At 43.0% G+C, this 18,603-nt stretch overlaps 1 protein-coding gene across 10 annotated transcripts in view; it reads right to left on the bottom strand.

Moving 5' to 3' along the window:
* tacc2 (transforming, acidic coiled-coil containing protein 2) overlaps positions 1–18,603 on the bottom strand; it is a 46,153-nt gene that overhangs the window by 19,076 nt on the left and 8,474 nt on the right. For 8 of the 10 annotated variants that reach the window (XM_080507753.1, XM_080507757.1, XM_080507758.1 and 5 more), the window contains 3 exons: positions 11,253–17,216; positions 9,772–10,386; positions 5,561–5,848 (listed from right to left, as the gene is read on the bottom strand). In XM_080507753.1, the coding sequence (XP_080363879.1) occupies positions 5,561–5,848; positions 9,772–10,386; positions 11,253–17,216 (6,867 nt within the window). Of the gene's footprint in view, positions 1–5,560; positions 5,849–9,771; positions 10,387–11,252; positions 17,497–18,603 lie in introns of those variants that run through there. The other 2 variants (XM_080507759.1, XM_080507754.1) reach the window with 2 other exon arrangements.

The following is an 18,603-nucleotide window of genomic DNA, read 5'->3' as shown; positions in this document are numbered from 1 at the left end:
ACTGAGCAGGCACGCGGGTTCAGTCAGACTCACATGTGTTCCTGAGAGGGACAGGGGGTCTGTCCTTGCTCCATGGACTCGTTGGCTCCCATCCTCAGCTAGCTCTGCCACCCCTGCCCCCCCTGCCTGCTCCTCCTCTCCAGCCGCCCTCCACATCCACCTGCTAACCCCACAGCTCCTTCTCCTGCGTGGCGGTGGTCCTCGGGAGCGAACGCGGACAGCCTGTACCGGGGCTGAGCAGCAGCTGAGCTTTGCTGTGCTGCAGTGCAGAGGATGAGCGAGGTCTTCTCGCATCAGGAGCAAAGCAGCGGCTGATTCAGGGATCCACACTCCACATTCACTCCTCTGCTTCTCTACAGGCTGGACATTTTTTTGCTACCCATCTGGTGGTAAAACAATGCACCGCCAGGTTGAAGGAAACTTCCCGCAAAAATTATGTAAATGAGAGAATAATCCAAGAATCCAAGGAAATTTGTATATGAAAAAATATAATAATAGTAATCCTGCTTATTTGCTTCCGTCCATGCGTGTCAGAGCAGCCTTTTCTCTGTTTGGTTGTTGATATCGCTGCGCTGTACTGCTGCTCTTGCTTCCTCCTCCCCCCTCTTCCCTCCACTCTCTCCCCTGTCACTGGGCTCCTGTGCCTTTAAACAGAGGAGCAGCTTTTCTATGGTCTGCTACTGCGACTACGCAGAAGAGCCAGACAATAGCAGACCTCCAAGCCACTGTGAATTAGGGGCGCTTTATCCGTCACTCTGTCAGTCCCTCCTCTTCCTCCCTCCCGCCATAAGAGTACCTTGTGAATACCAGGACCCCCCCCCCCCCCCCCCCCCCCCATCACATAGTGAAAATGTCATTTTTGTGCCTCCTTTTTCACACAATGGAAGCTTCCAGCACTCAGCTTAGCCAACCAGAGGGAAGCCCGAGGTAAACAAAAGACTCTGAGAAACTACAATGTGTTAAACTCTAATCCTATCGTGATCTATTTCCTTCAAGGCAGTCCACCAAGAACAACACAAGTCAGAAAAGAACAGAAATATATATCCATAAAAATCATATATTTTATCCATAAAAATGCAAAAAAAACATTTGGTTGCTCACATTTTTCTTACCTCACTTATCGACAACTGCCTTTCTTGCGAGACAGTCAACAATGCTGACCAGCAGGCTGAAACTAAATAAATTCACTGACTCTCATCAAGCTTTGAGCAGCACTGAAGACAGGAGGAGTCCAGGTTTGTTGTCTACCTTATTTTGTATTTATCGGTTTGCAAAAGACTGCACGTCTTTGTTGGGAAGTTGCCCTGTGGGATGGAAATGAGAGCAAGAACTCGTTTCATAAATTTCCCACTCATGAATGTAATTTGAGAGGTACAAATCTATTGTCTCGTCCTGGGAAAGAGAGCAGTCGAGGGCTCTGTATAATAACTTCACCCTCCAGGATGGAACATCCTACAAAGTTGGTGTATCAAGGTTTCAGGTGTCAAATGTCTATCAATGAGGACAAAAAACACCAGATGACATTTCCAGTTTCTGCACACACACATAAAAAATGGGTTCAGCACATTCAACACCACTTCTGAAAAGAGGAGTGTTTGCATGTAAACATGAAATCCATTAACTGATGCTCACAAAGAGTATTGATGTGATCCAGGTCTCGGATGGGCTAGGTGGTCGATGTTTTGGGTCCCCGGGGGACAAGCAAAATCACTGCCCACTCCCTTTGCCACTACAGACCCCTGTTCAAGAAAAAATATTGACTTCTATTGCCATCTATACTCCCCCCCTCAAATTCCATACATGTATGTAGGGCAGCAAAGCCTGCACCAGCTGCCTTTCCTTTGAATGGCCACTTTTAAAGCCCTGCTGCTTCAGAGAGAGGCCTTGCACTTCAGCTTCAACTGCAGGAAATGAAGAAATAAAAAATTTAACAAACTTGGGCACTGGAAGATATGGCTGGGTTTTTTAAAAGATTTATAATGGCACTCAAGAAGAATTCAGGTCATTACACGCCACACACAAGTACCCTGCTCGAAGGCTTAGTATATTATTATACGACATCAATGTGCTAAGCAGGCTGCAATGTGACGCAAACCTAATTGTGTTTTTGATTCTGTGCAATGATTTTTCAAATATTGTATCAGGAGTGTTGCATGGATGCATAATTACATCTTTAAAGGTCTTTGACATAGAGTGAAGTCCTCATTGCAAGTACAATGGAAAAGTATTAACATCACTCACACATTTTTTAGACCACACCCACAAACTTACAACATATTTGAATGGTAATGCTCCAGAACAACAAAAAGTAGCACTTGATTAAGAAGTGAAAAGAATATTGTGCTTTCAAACACAAAAAGTGTATTCAACGCCGCATAATCTATTATCCAGCGCAACCAGCTGCCTTCATAAATCACCTCACTAGTAAACAGAGTCCACCTGTGCAGCCGTTCTGTGAAGGAACACATAAGGCAGGTCAGAGATCACGCTGTGTAGAAGTTTAACGACTGACAGACAATGCAAAGCCATGGTCACTCTGAAGGAGATGCTGAGATCCGCAACTTAGGCGAGAACATTTTTTCCCAAGTGAAAGCCAGTGATGAGAAAAGGCCAATTTGTTGTGCTACCGTGTGTTTGTCTATTATGTAATACCCAAATAAAATATATTTACGTTTGTGGCTGTAATGTAACAATGTGCGGGAAAGTTCACGAAGTATGAATACTTCTTCAAGTATGTATAGTAATCTTGGATGCAGGCTCAAAGACTGTCATGCTATTATAATATGAAACAAGATAATAGTAAATAACAAAAAAACAAAAAACAAACTAACAAGTACTAATCTGAATATACTGTAAATTATCACAAAACAGAGAAAACCTACGAAAGACATATTGACTCAGTGGGTGACGGCATATTTGTGATCACAACTGAAAGTGTGTTGTGAAACACAACAAACCCACTCGACAACAGAGAGCTATCACACAGTATCACTTTATATGTTTACTGGGTCCAATGGAGTTTTGGTTTATAATCAAGGGTTCTATTTTATTGCCAGTAAACAGAGGGGGGAAAAAGCAGTCATAATTTTTGGGGGATGACTAAAATTTTCCATTTTTTGGCAAGTGGATGTGACTGAAAGCAAAATAGTTAATGTCTCGTATGAGGAGGACAAAATCAATTTAGTACAGAGGCCAATATGCAATCTGCATATTGTGTGACAAATGAGTGACAACACTATTTCACAAAACCGAAAACATTCTTAAATACTTCTCCACGGTGATTATTTTGAGACTCATGTTGACATAAGCCTGTTGCTTCTTAGGCTATCACACTTTTATAGATTTTGGTATGTTTTCACAAACACACCCTCACAACTTTGATACTAAAGTAAATAGTGGTCATGTTTCACTACTGCATCACGCTGAGTTTAGCAGTCTCAGTGTTATTGCTACTAAAAACAGCACAGCCCCCAGTGGACCAATTTGGAAGAGCAATTATTTTTATTGGATAATTGCATCTTTGCCTCTTATTTACCTTTTTCTGACATACTTTTGTTCATCAAGCCACCCTTCCAATAATTTTGATTTCAGTAAACTGACGCCTTTTTGACAACCAAAATCTGTGGTTAGGGTTAGTGTGAATATGAATAAATATTGTTTATTGTTCGAGATGTAGGACGTAATTCTTAGAATCAGAACATCCAAACAGGAACATTTCTTAAGATTTAATAGGAATTTTCGGTCCATATTTCACTCTGTATGCCACTCTTCTCTACAGATACACGGCAAACCACTCAGCAATCATAAATAATAAAGCAACAAAATGTATGTCAGATATTCCAAAATTCTGGGATTTTCTGAAAAACGTTCATGAATAACAAGCTCCAATAGAGTACAATTAACTATATTTCACAAACATGAAGGACCACGTATAAATATAATGCAGTTTGTTGCAGATGGAGAGTGACAGTGAAGTGCAGGAAAGATTGTGTTCATCCATGCGTGCATCAGGTGACTGCTGCAGTCAAACAGCAGAGTGCAGCCACAGTCTGGCAGAGAAATATTATGACTGGACTCTGCAAAGAGAAAACACCCTCTACTGGTTGTAAATACCACTGCACTGCAAAAGGGGCTGAGTCATTCTCTCTAATAACAAATCGCCAAAGATGAGAGGGACTGACGAAGAATGCTCAGTGAATTTTGTAAAGGGAAAAGTTTGTGGAATAATCATCATCATCCTCATTTGAATGCAATCGGAAAGGCTGTTGAAATAGAAATTAGTGTTTTGTGGATTAATACTACAGCACTGAAGCAGTTAAGAAAAACAACAACCCGAACACCGGAAAACGTTTATACTGGGGTTACTTGTGCCAAGTCCAAAAATGTAGTGTGTACATAATAATCTTGTTTACATTTGGTCTCTGTCCTTTTGCTATACTCACCATTTACAAGCCACAATTACATAGGATACAGTTGAGTTTCCATAACCACTAAGTTCACATTAGTAAATCCAGTTTCCTCTCGGTTCATGTGGTGGATGTGCATAGCAATGTCATAGTGTCATTTTATGAAGGCCTAATAGGATGGATCGTTGACATAACAGACAAAATGTACGCAGGATTTGAATTCTAAATTTATAAACCGTGTGACATATAATTTATCATCAGCACTGGGAAGGGAAAGTTTTAATAAATACTTACACACAGTTTAATTTTAAAGGATTTGAAGATATACAATAATTCACTTTCTTACTGCGAAATACTTGCAAAGACTGATGCCACATAGGTGAGTGTTGAGCAGCAGCTCCAAGCTTGTAGGCTTAACGTGCAGTGACTCAACATAAACAGTTGACAAATTAAGTGAGGATTGCCAAAACCCACTAAAGAAATCTACTGTACTGTATTTCTTCATCATAACAAAAGACAACATTTGGAGAAGGACAAAATATCACCATACAATGTCCTGTGTTGTAACATAAAACATAGAAGTCCAACAAATTACACCCCATCACATTCATTTACATTAAATCCTACTTTAATGGCTTTTGATTTGTCTTAGTTATAGGTATTATATTATTCTTATTAAAACACTCAAAACACTATGAAATATAATTGCCTCTATCTGTCGCTGGGATATATATATATATATATATATATATATATATATATATATATATAGTGCTGTTTCTCCAATCAATTTCTTCTTTTTTTGTGCGTACAACAATCTCTCCCCCTGACTTGCACACAATTCATCTCTGTTGATCCTATACTGTGTGTGTGCGTGGGTTTGGAAGCTTTGAAAAACATGATTCACAAGCTAATTCACTCTGCCAGTTGTCCAATTAATGCCATAAATTGACCTCAACTGCTAGGCTCAGAGGCGAGAGCAGGGACGACTTTTCATGAAGCAGGCTAACGAAACTGGTCTTGGCACTGAATAAATATGCTGTAAACTACACAAAGACACACATTTACATTCGATTTTGGGACGCAACAAAATTGGGGAATGTTGATGGTAAACAAACTACATATGGACAATGACACAAAGTTCATGTTCATACCTTGCTGGGACACGGCAGGGTTCAGGAGGTGCAGAAGGGGATGTACGGCCTGGAGAATGAAGAGGAGGAGGAGGAGGAGGAGGAGGAGGAGGAGTGCAGGGTGATGCTGGTGGGGTTGGTAGGGCTTCAAGTGTGCAACTTTCTTGTGGCCCTGAAGAAAGACTACGGGCATCGAAGGTGTCTTGGAGGTGAGGTGGGAGGTCAGGCAGGGGGGGGTGTACAGATGTAGGATGCGGGGGAGAGGTGGGATCGGGGTGACCGCTTTCTGCCCACTCAGCGAGGGAGGGCCTACAAGGAAAGGAACACAAAACATCAACAGAAGGGCCACGACAATAAGGCCAAGTTTGGCCATTTTTAAAGTACACACTCCACTTTCCTCTCCATTACTGCTGAAGGAAATGGTCCATTCCGTAAACTTACCTCAAAGCAGACAGAGAAGGATCACACTGCTGAAACCTAAACCTAGCAGTGATCTGAAAAATATAAGGCTCACTCCAACCATCCTAAGAACCCTTTTCTAATTTCAACTGAAACTATAACTCCTCTCATCAGCCCCTGAAATTGCCAGTTCATGCTTGCTCGTCTCGTCCTCTGTTGGGAAGAAGCATGAAAGAGGGAGTCCGGCTCAATTATCACTAACCACCTGGTGGAGTGGATTTGGACCTGATCCAGGCCTTCTTATCAGGAGTGGTAGGCTCTCTAATCTGACAGGCATTGCGACGGACGCCCATGCAGCTGTTCCCCACTTGGGGCATGCCTACCGTTTAGCTCTAAAAATATCCCAGTAGCCTCACAAACAGAGCTTCACAATACTTCCATCAACTAAAGCCCAATTACACCCCTCACGCATCAAGACGACCATCTGCTCAGCTGCACGTTTCAAAGCTCTCTTCCTGCTCCTTCCACACTGTGAGACAGAGCTCTGTTATTCCACACCTATCTCCAGTAAAGTCAGAACTTAATAGCATTTAATAGGCGTGTCTGTTTTTCTTATGGGTGTAGCGAACCTGTAGTTTACACCTCAGCATTACACCGGTGTGGTTAATGTCATTCTATTATGTGAAAATATGACTTTTATAGCCCAAAGCAAATTGGCTTCATACGATGCAGATCTTTTAAATGTATTTTCTTTCTCGTCTGGACAAACTCATTGTAAGAAATTTACACCCGAAGGCCAAAGTGATACATGTGTTAGCGTCTGTGGCCAACTTGGCACATGCAGCCTGGAAATAGAAAGAACCAAGTCACAACCCAGATTGAGCAAACTGTCATGAGACTGACTGCTGCCTCCCAAGATGGACAAAAACCGGTTCTAAAGAAGACGAAAAGTAAAGAAGTTCAAGCCCTGGTCTGGTTTTGTATTTACAGTTTTGGTACTTTTAAGAAAACACAATGTCGGCTGACGATTTCAAGTGAACAGGAGTTACTGTGCAGTATGTGATGTGCATGAAATAGCAGGGGGGTTTTTCTCACCATAACAGAATGAGTGCAAAAATCTTGACACAGCATATGTGTTCTTTACAGCAACACATCACCCTGCTTCACCTCAGCTTTGTTTCACTATTACCATTAACATCTGGAGGTTGTTCCAAACGGGTTTTTATTGTTAGTAATTCTCTAGTGTACAAGGCTTTACTCAGCTCCACCTCATAGAACCCGTGTACTTGTAAGTACTTTTCTTACATAGATAATAAACTGTTCTCTAACCTATACTTTTTTATAAATGAGATTAAAAAAACCACAAGTGACTTTGCTTCAAGTGCATTCAGGCCTCAGACACAATAAATGTCATTTCCAGGAAACAGCTGGACTTGATAGACACCAAGTCGAAGCAGCGTTAAATGAAAAAAAACAAAAAACATGCAGTAATGACAGGAGGATCATTTCTTTTATGCAGCAACAAGCCCTATATTCAAGAACAGTTAGTTAGTGAGTTAGCTAGTATCGCTCATTAATATTCAGAAGCAGTTCATTGTGGTTGAATTGGCAGAAATCACTCTATTTGCTTCGCTTTTGCCGGCAAAGGCAACCTGCAGTCACCATGGCAATGGGTCTATTTACAGTACAATATGTGCTTCCATGCATCACACTTCCTTTTAGCTCCAAAAATATGAAGGGTAAATATACAAAAGGGTAGAAAGATTCACTGCGTTTTTAAGTAGTGGTTCATGAGTGAAACAGCCTTCGAGATCTTTATTTCCACCAAACTAACAATACTATTGTTTGATTTTATTGTTGTTTCTATATTTGATGTCATATGTTACCAAGCAAAATAGCCAGATAGCATTTAAGTATCTTAAAACTGTTCTAAAATTGAGATATCAACTTTCAAAGTATATTATTCGTACAGGATTTTTGGAAAACTCCCAGACTGTAGTCAATCATTAGCGTTCCTGTGATTCAGAAGATTTTTAACAGGCTGAACCAGCAGGAAACTAAACATGCTCAAACCTGCAACATTTTTTTTTTAAATTGAAGGAGGTACATTTTTTGCAACTTTGTTCTCGAAAAGCCTCCTGTGTTTTCGTCTCTCTATTCGTCCCTCCTCTCCACCCATCTGGTGAGGTCAGCAGAGGCAGAGCGTAATTAGCGCTGGTTACCTACAGACCATCTGCTCCATCCACCTGGAAGGACTTAAACACAAACACTGTGGACACGAAAGAGAGAAAAAAAAAAAAAATAATAAAAGAGGGCAGCTCCTCTATGTCAACTCACCCAGATTTCAGACGCAGATAAATCCATCACACAAACTTCAGGGGTAAATACTCTCAGCAATGGAAATAACTTCTGCTGAAGCGCTGCCCTACTCCACAACCGCTGAGTTGATGACTTAATGTCCCAGTCCACTTCTTCTCTGGCTGTGAGTCTGATTGGCTCTGTCATACACGCTCGCACTGCGGCACATGCTCAAGTGTTTTCCTGAACCCTGGCTTTTGTTCCTCCCTGTCTGGTCCGCACAAATGACTTCAGTGGAGCTGAGTGTCTGCCTAAAATTCCTCCCACTACAGGCTTCGGTTCACAAAGCCGTACAGACAGAGTGGGACTGACAGCTAGGACGGCCTCTGGGGGCGGAGAAAGAAAAAAAAAAGACCCGCATGTATGCACAAATATCATAGACCATACAGCTACATTTCTGTCTGTGCCACATGGAGGCATGTGTAATTTTATCCACCGATGAAACCGAGTGCCGTCATTCTTCCTCAGCCCTGCTCTGGACAAAGCTCACGTCTCCAACAGCAGTGACGGGACAAGTGTTGAGACTGACAGGCAGCAAGTGCTACTCTGGCATGTGGGATGGTTCCCCGGGATGTGCAGGAGAGAATGACAAGTAAGAGAGATCACTGGGACAACAGAGAATAGGAACTATCTGCTCTGGTTTAAGTAAATAATTTGACTAAAACAGATGCACAGTAAATCCTTAAACCACAGTTAATCACTTACACAATAAATGGACTGCAACTTTCCAATGACCCAGCAAAAAAATGGAGCAAATTAGTCAACCTGGAGCTTTGACAATGCTTGAAATGAATACAAAACGTCTGTGTCAGTGTTGAACTGAACCGTCTACTGATTTACACTGTGTATTTAACTTGAGTCAAAAGCTTTAAAAACATGAAGGGTTCCCTACTGTTTCTGCAGCTCGTGCAAAATTCTGCGGGACTCATTCATCCAATCAGACATTGTGAAACCACTTGACAGAAACAACCTACCAAATGTTCTCCAAGGGTCTGAGGGCTTAAATAAAAGCGGCCAAAGGTACTCTCGGAGCACATGGAAATCCATTTCCAAAGTGTGACAGGTGGAGGGAGTGAGCTTCTGAGCTGTAAAGCACATGTTCCCCTGAGATCATCTATCTTACAAATAAAACCCTTCCAATGTCATGTCTTTGGTACATCAAAGTGAAGGAAAAGCAATGACATTTACCAAATATTATTAGGTTTTTCATGCTCTAAAGAGATCTTTCTATTCAGTCGTCTCCTGGTGGAAATGCCTCCCAATTTAAAAGAACAATGTTTTGTTGAATGAACTTTAACATTTGGTGAGACCAGCTTTCTCGGGCTACATGACTTGAGCCAACTGTTAAAACAGGCTTTCACTGGAAAATCTAGTCATCACTTCTTAACCAAAGTCTTATAATAAACCGCGAGAAGTGAGCGAAAAGAAACATTGTGTATTTGATGTTACTTCAATGTTGTTACAAAGGCACTCACCCACTGTCCTGTAGCTCTGCAGCAGGACCCTGGACTGTTTCGGTCACAGCAGTTTGCTCAGCTGGGGCAGTAAAATGCTCCACAGAAGGGATCTGTCTGGTTTTTATCACTGCCTCCTCTTGCAGTTCATTGACCAGCTTCTCATCTGGCTGCAAGGTCTCTGTTGTCGTGTTTTGAGGTTCTGGTTGTGGTTCGACATCCTTTGTTGGCTCTACTTCATTCTTTGTTGGAAGCTTCTCTGCACTTTTTGCAGGTTCTAACTCTTCAAACCGCACTTCTGCTTCTTCTGTAGAAGCTGCTTGATTTATTATTACTGCAGGAAGGTCTTCTGGCTCTTCTTCTTTCTTGACGGGTTCTGGTAGCTCGTCTTGTTTTGTTTGTTCTGGAAACTCTTCTTTTGTGTGTTGCGCTGGTTTGTGAAGTTCTGTTAGAAGATCTGCTGACTTCTTCAGAGGTTCAGGAAAGTCCACCGGCTTCGTCACAATATTTAGTGCTGGGATCTCTACTGCCGGCTCCGGTGGTGATGGTGGGATCTCCTCTGGTCTCTGAGGAGCAGCTATCTCCTCAGTCGGAGTAAGAAACTCCTGTTGTGGAGAGTCCAGGGATGGGAGGGGTCTGAAAAACACAATATGAAAAGAGGGGGTTGGGAGACTTGTTGTTTTGTTTACAGCACATGTTCAAGGAATGACTGACAAATAGCAACTGTGTACATTCATGTGGGAATTGGACCGCGCGTGTGTGTGTGTGTGTGTGTGTGTGTGTGTGTGTGTGTGTGTGTGTGTGTGTGTGTGTGTGTGTGTGTGTGTGTGTGTGTGTGTGTGTGTGTGTGTGTGTGTGTGTGTGTGTGTGTGTGTGTGTGTGTGTGTGTGTGTGTGTGTGTGTTTATGTATTGTGTTGGACAGTGTGGTGTGTTTTTTTTTGTAAGAAAGGGTTCATTCTTGCCCTGGAGACCAGAGACGATGTCACAGCTGAGGTCACCCTTTGAATATAAAGAGCTACATTACTTCCATTAGATTTCCACAGGCAGTCATCTGACCCGAACTCGTCAATACAAATGAGCTCTGTGTTTACCTCCTTATTCATATTCATTATCAAACAGTTCTCCACGTTGCATCTCCAAACAAGCTGACAACTGTGTTACTCGGCTGCTTTGTTAACTGACAATTGCAGAAGTCTACTCTAACAGGGTGAGAATCAAAGTTTTACAACTCATGCAAATGAGAAAAAACTAATTACCCAGCTGCCCAAACTATTAATATTTTCTGTATTCTCTCAATATTTCAGTGCTTTCTAATTGGGACCTACTTAAGCAGATACAACATGTGACATCATGCCAATATATACTTTGTCTCATTCATTTAAAGACATCCATCATAACCTGTGACATCTAGGATTTAAAATACCGCTAGTACAATAAAATCTTGAGTGCAGCTCTTAAAATACTTTCAAATTTCAATACAGACAAATGCAATTGTGTTTACCTTGAATCACCAGCTTCATGACATTGTTCACTCTTTGACTGTGATGCAGCTTCTTTTAGAGCTTTTATCCAATTTATATCTGGTTCCTGGGCAGCTGCTCCAGGATCAGTACTCTCTGAAACACCAGTTTCTTCTGTACTGACAGGGCTGCAGGAAGGAACTTTTCCAAGTAATGTTTCTTCAATGGAGTTTACGACAACATCAACTGACTGGGCCTCTGACTCAGAAGTGGTGGCAAGAGCAGTCGATGTGAAATCTTCGGGGCACTTTGACGAGACAGCAGAAGGGACTGCGACATTACCAGAAATCATTATATTTGTTCCATCACTTTCATTTTCCGCTACCTTACAAAGCATAGCACTTCTTTCAGAGTCACCAGCAGGAGCCTCTGTGCCTCTGTGTGACACAGCACTTTGAAAGTGGTCTGACACTTTGACTGATCCTGACTCATTGTCTTTGGCTCTCCCAGTTAAATTTACAACCCCCTGCTTTTCTGCTGCTTCATGGTCTGTCTCCTTTATTTCTCTTTGTTCATCCCCCTTCCTGCCAACTTCCCCTTTGTCTGATGCTCGTCTATTATCCTCAGCATCAGGGCCTTTTGTGGGTGTTTGTAGTATTAGGTTGTCTTGTGTGGCTAACAATTTATTGGAGCTCGGTAGCTCATTAGGTTTGTATACAGTACTGTGAATTTCACATTCCTCACTTTCCCTGCTGTTTTTCGCACTCGTGGCAGCACTAAAATCAATCTCTGGTTGCCCGGCAGGTTCAAGCAGATTAATGTTTACACCCTGGTTTGCACTGGGACTGATGTTTGTATAAATTGCAGGGCTATCTGTGCTGGTCTTTGGTGGACTGCAATTTTGTGAAGCAGACCCAACAGTTATGACAGTGTTTGTCGACTTCTCAGGCTCCTTACAAGCAGCTGACAAATTGCTTTCCTGCTGACCCAGACCACCCAGATCACTCACAAACGCAGAGTTTAGCATCAGAGCTGTATCTGACCTAGCAACCCATAACTCAAGGCCTGCATTCTGCTCTATCTCTTGTCTTTTCCCACTTGCCTGAGAGAAAACTATTTCACTGACAATCAAGGCATTCCTCTCATTCTCCTTAAAGTCCCTTGCTAGCTCTGGTGGTACACACACTCTATCAACCCCCGGGAATACCTCTGCTCCCTCACTTTTCTCTGAACTTGCCACTCTTTCTTTGCCACTACTGTTTCCACTATTTTTACTGTCAGTCTTTTCTCGCCCCTCCAAACAGCCACCTGATGATTCCTCTGTGAAATGTTTGGCTTTCAGATGCTGCTGTGGCTCCTGTTGCTGAAAATCAATGTCGTTTGGATCTGGAACGGACTGGGATTGGTCAAGAGCTGCAATCAAATCTGGTGTTGGATCGGAGCTGCTTCCCAGTGTTGCCTTCTGAGTTTGGTTCAAACTCTGGTCATAGACAGTTTGAGGTTCACCAATAGAAAATACCTCAGCAGCTTGCATGGCCTCACATGACCCAGAAGGTTGACTTGGAGACAAAGACGTTTCTGTCTCACTTTTAATTGCAACACCCCAGTTCTTTTCTTCTTTCCGTAATGACAATTCAGTGTTATGTACTTGATGTTTATGTGGTGGCTGCAGGGCTCCAATTTCTTCTGCAGTTTCTTTATCTGGTCCATTACTCTGTAGTGATGCTGCACCCATCTTTCCGGTCTTCAGCATGCTGCTCTCTGCTGCTGGCAGTTGACTGTTCATTGTTGCCTCTCCAACTTGTTCCTCTTTATCTTCGAACAGCACAGAGGTCTGATCTTCAATGATTTGTTTTTCTTCCAGATTGTCCTGCTTAATTTTACCATTCAACTCAATGGTATTCATGTCAGAGCTGAGTGGACAGCTGACACTTATGGTGTCAGACTTAATGGATTCCTTACAAACAGCAGATTTTTTGCCAGTGGGGTATAGCTCAGTGTGAGCTTGAGACATGACATTGTCAGATTCATCCATTGCCGGTCCACCTACCGCCCCAGGTGGGTGAAATTGTGAAAATGCAGTATTTAAGTCATCAGTACCATCATTTTGAAGTCCAGCAACAGCCTCCGAAACATTACTTCTACCATCCTGTTTCAGACTAATCTTAACTGCTTCACTACAGACAACACTGGGCTCATGCTCGTGGGCAAAACACATTTCTGTAATTCTCTGACTTTTAATTCTATCCACTTCTCCAGAGATATTAGTGACGTCGCCGCCATTGCCAGAGAGATCTGTCTGTTCAGGAAGAGAAGTAGGACAATCAGTAATGAACTCCAAGTGACTCAGCATCGGGTCAGGAGAGTGCTGAACAAAAGCAGGATCACTGACACACTGCCTGATAACAGGAATTGACTGGTCAGTGGCTGTCATTTCTGAAGTCACTGCTTTATCACTTGTGACACCAGAGTCTGTTGTTTGCTCACTTGCCGTATCATCATTAGAAGCAATTACTCCACTGGAATGAGTTTCAACTAACTGGAAGGAAGACCGATCACTTGGCTTTGTCTGCAGAGAGGATGTGGAGGTCACGCTCACAGCCTCAGGGTTCAGTTTAAGATCAGGATCCAAACAAAGTTGCCCAAAAGGTGCCCCAGTGGAGGCATCACTACATGGAACAGCTTGAAGCACAAAACTTGAGTGATCAACTTGATTCTCTTCTTTTTCTTCAAGATTTTGCTCACTCATTAGCGATGACTCCTGAGGCTTGTCAGAGTGCAATTCATTGATCTTCATCACATTTGACAAAGGCAGACACAGAGTCTCCTTGTTGGTCTCAATCTCTGTTTGCTGTTCAACTGTAGGACGACGAGCCTCAGAGGTATCACTTCCTGCTGTTTGTAAAACGTCATTACCAGTCTGATTCATCTCAGTCAGATGTGATGGCTGTTCAAAGCACATATTTGCTCTCAACTGGTTGTTCACCATTTTTATCTCCAAAGCATCATTTTCTGACTGATTTAATATTATTTTCTCCTTCTTGTCCTCAGTCTCCACATCCCCTTCATTCAACTTGGCAAATTTCTCTTGCTTTGGAAAGTCAGCTGGTGGCTGTAGTGCTGGGTCATCGTTTGGAGGTGCTGCATTTGTGAAGAGTTCTTGCTTCTTCAAACTTAGAAATTCAGGAAAGATGAAGCTAGCCTCAACAACAGGATAGTGCAAACTCTCATGAACAGTCAGAGGAGGTAAAGAGGCACAGTCCAGGGCCGGCACTGACATGTTTCTGAAATTTACAGAGGAACCGTCCTCCTCCTTCACACTGTCCGCAAAGTGAACCCTGTGGATAACTTTACTTCTTTCACTTACTTGCGCTCCCACTCCAGACATAACATTGTCACCGCTGCTGCTCTGGGTGATTGCTTCCACTTGGAACTCTGTTTCTGGTGTCCTTGCTTCAGTAGTGCTACTAAGTTGAATCTGTTGATTGTTGCTCGATTGTCTCTCGACAGAGACTTGCGAGGCAGTCGAAGGCTTAATTAAGATCGATGATGGGACGACCTGGCTGTTATTTGCTTCTGTGATCGGCGACTCTTCACAAATACATCCCAGAGATAATGCATCCAAATTCTGTTTAAGCTCAGCCGTTATTCCTCCATCTTTATCGTGGGAGCTCTGTGCAGTGACCGTGGGGAGAGGCGAAACTGCTGCACTCCGCTGTTCCTGACCAGGATAAGAGAGACAGTCCTGCTCAGTACAGATGCTCTCTGTGACGGTGGCAATCTGCTCACTCCAGCTCTGTTTCCTCAGCTGTGACTCGGCAACATCGATGGGCGGACACGTTACAGTAGCGACTGATGACACCCCACCAGCAGAGCCTTCCGTCTGGCTGAATGAACTGTGCTCTCTCGACAGCCCTTCTCTCTCTCCCACCTCCTCTCCTGCTCCTCCTCTCTCTCCTGATCGCTCCACTCCTGCAGCGCTGTAATCTGGACGATCAGGGCCAGCAAGGAGCCTCTGGGGGGAAGTATCAATATCAACATCTGCCCTGATAGGCTCCTTTTCTCCGTCTCCTTCTTCAGTGGGTGAGATCTCTCCGTCTGAAGTGCGAATGGTTGTCTCTTTCCGTCCCTTACTTTCAGTCTCTGCCGAGTTGTGTGGCATTTCGCTGCTGCAGCTTTTCTCAAATGCACCCTGTCCCTCCTTGGCTGAGAAAGCCGGCGAGTATTTTCCTTGAGAACAGATTAACGAGAGCGGAGGATGGCCGTCCAGGAGTTTGCCTTTCTCTCCATCTGCAGAGCTGAGGCACTCTTCTCTTTCTTTCGATAAATCCTCTCCTCCTTTCTCACGATCTCCAACCGTTACAGTAGCTACTCGCTCGAGTGAATCATGCCTCACGCTTTCTCCCTCTCCCCTGCTTTCTATCACTTCTGGCAACGTGGGTGTTGTCAGTGGCAACGCCGTACCCAGCACTAAAGCCTGTTCAAGGGCACTTTCTACGCAACTCTCTCCCACACAAGTTTGGCTGTTGGAGAGTGGGCTCTGACTTGCCTGTGTGAGTATTTCTGTTTCTGTAACTGTAGCCTCTTCTGTTTGTGTATCTGATCTCTTATCACTGGTACCAATCCGGCTAAAAGGTTTCACAGTTTGTACACGTGGCATGGGTGTACTTTGATTGTTGGTTTCACCCTCAGCCACATGCTGCTCCTGTGGGAGACTTTCACCAGAACTATGATTTAAACCAGTTGGGGCCTGGAGAGGGTTGTGGTTATCTGCCTGATGAGACGTCGTTAAAAGAGCCTGGCATGATACAGACAAACAGGGGAAGGCAGGAAGATGACTCTCCTCATTGTAACAGGATGATAGAAGGGAGCTCGACATCACTTCTGACATTGATGCATTTTTTGGTGAGTCAGTGTGATGTCCTGTATTTATGAACGGCGTGGCCTGTTCTTCATCGTTCAACCACTCCACAGCTCTTGCTTTCTGTTCAGTGCTCTTCTCCATCCTCTTTTTCTTTCTGTGTTTCTTTTTCTTTGCCTCTTTGTTCTGCCCAGCCTTTTTCTCACTTCCAGGACCCATCTGTTCATCCATTTTTGATTCCACTGGACTTTCCTCTGTGTGCAAGTTGGTTTCCCTCTGTGCATCTAACTGCAGCTCTACAGATGTATCTTTATTCTTTAAATGGGAGGGACACATGGATGTTTCTTCACCTAAATTATCTGCCTTGGTTTCCACAGTACACCTATTAATATTGTACTCAGTGCTTTGAGTTCCCTTTTTACTGTCTGTCGACTCTGTTACTGCCGCTTTGCTTTTCATCTTAACAACTGCATTGCAATCTAAAGTGGCGCTTTCTTCAGTCACCACATTAGCATCAACATTAAGTTCCTCTGTTGGATTGCTTCCCTGCTCGCTGAGCACAGCATGTTTAAAGGGCTCTTTCAATGAATGTGATGCTTTTTCTATTTGCATATCCATGGGTGTTGTGTTCTTTTTCTCTGTTTCTATTTCTTTTTCTGCCTCACTCTTTCCACATTGATCCAAACACTGACTTGCTTTCATATCGCTCTCCATCTCTTCAGTCCCGACATGATTCTCAGTGCCCAGTATGTAATTCCTGAAACTAAACACAACTGTTTCCTTCTGACTGTTTGCTGCCTCACTGTTTCCATGTGTACTCTTGTTGCTATGGCCCTTGTTGCTATGTCCTGGCTGCACGAGGATTGGCGGCAATGACGATGACTCATTGGACTTGTTAACCATCACCTCCCTGGTTCTCTTCCCTACATCTTTAACTGTCTCATTAGTGTTGCTGTAGGGCTCTTTGGGAGAGAATATGCCAAGTGACGCCATTTGTTCTTCGCATTCCTGGAAGGCCTCCTGGAGTTCCCGGTCTAAGGACACAGATTTTGAAGGGGTTAGGGGTCGGCTGCCCAGGGACGACGTGGCAGCAGGTTGAGGTGAAGACTGGACATCTGTGAGAAGTGGGTCGCCGCCTTGGGGCCTGAGGCGAGGGTAGGATGACAGAGTTAGGACGAGGCAGGCGGGCAGCTGCTCATTCCATAATGCCTTCAGGCACGCCGACAGACAGAGGGGAAGCCCATGCTCAAGCACTATAATATATATACACAGCACACGAGTGCACACAGGAGGAATGTTCTGAGCTGCATTTTCTTTCATTAGAAACATCTTTAGCTGTCTGCATATCAGAACCCATGAACATGCAGATGGCTTTAGCCACACCAAACTGCTTATTCAGCCATTAGTATCCAAGCAGTGATCCACAATTAAAACAACTTATTAATTTTTAAATAGTTAGACATAGTATGAATTCACTTTTATAATACTTCATTTTTGAACTGTGATAAAAGCTTATAAATAATAGATTATTTCCAATGACATCTCGGGATCTGACTCAGACTACTAGAATGTACTTTAGTTTACTAAAATATCCAAACTATTCCACCACCATGAGAAATGTAATAAAAAATGTCGTTATTCATTTCAGAAATCTGAACAAATATAAAGCACCACAGAATACAATTTATAGTCATTATAGCCTTTTCATCATGTTCACTGGAAATACGCTCAAGTGTTTAAAAGAAATACTATTTCAGAAAAAATACTCAAAATCAAACAAGTGACTCCTAAAGTACACTGCCAACAAACTGCTAACGTCCCTCAGCTGTGCGATTAGCATGCTGCCATTTAAATATAATTGCTGAGTCACTGCCAAGCCATTAGCAGGCATCACAGAACATTATTTGAAGTTGCGTTGGCATCAAGTTAAATCTCAGTGTGCTCCTGGTATAGACATGTTTTGTGCATGTCCTGATCTATACATCTTTCTTTCAATAACCACTCTGACATGGTGATTTATGTCCACACATATAGAAGTCAGAAGCAACCTCACAACAACTGATTGGTTAATGCAGGCCTATATGGCTGCTCTCGAAAGGTTCTGCTGCTACACAAACACAACCTCTGCCCTCACAACGTGTTCCTCACCTTGCTTGGCACTCCCTTTAAAAAAAGAGGAGCGGCATGACAAACATTACGATCTGCAGCCAGCAAGTTTTGCTAACTAACAAGCTGTTGCCTGCCTTGACCTTATGTGGGAAAAAAAGCAGGCGTTTCCAGCAGACAAGTATTTACAGTACTTTGTAGTCCGACTTCGTTGCAATTGCATTATGATCTTTCAACAGTTTGCATAATGAAATGATATCGAGCAAATGTTTGTTCAGTATTTATTAAAATTTATAATTTCACACTTTCACACTAAACAGTGAATATTATTAAATAACTGCAATGTGTCAGGCTGTCAAAACTCATTAAACACTCTGATAAATTAGTGCAATAAACCGCAGGCTCAAGCAAAAGCAGAACACCAA

The sequence above is a fragment of the Blennius ocellaris genome (genome assembly GCF_963422515.1).
Source record: "Blennius ocellaris genome assembly, chromosome: 13".
Lineage (NCBI taxonomy): Eukaryota > Metazoa > Chordata > Actinopteri > Blenniiformes > Blenniidae > Blennius > Blennius ocellaris.
This window is presented reverse-complemented; position numbering and strand designations above follow the sequence as displayed.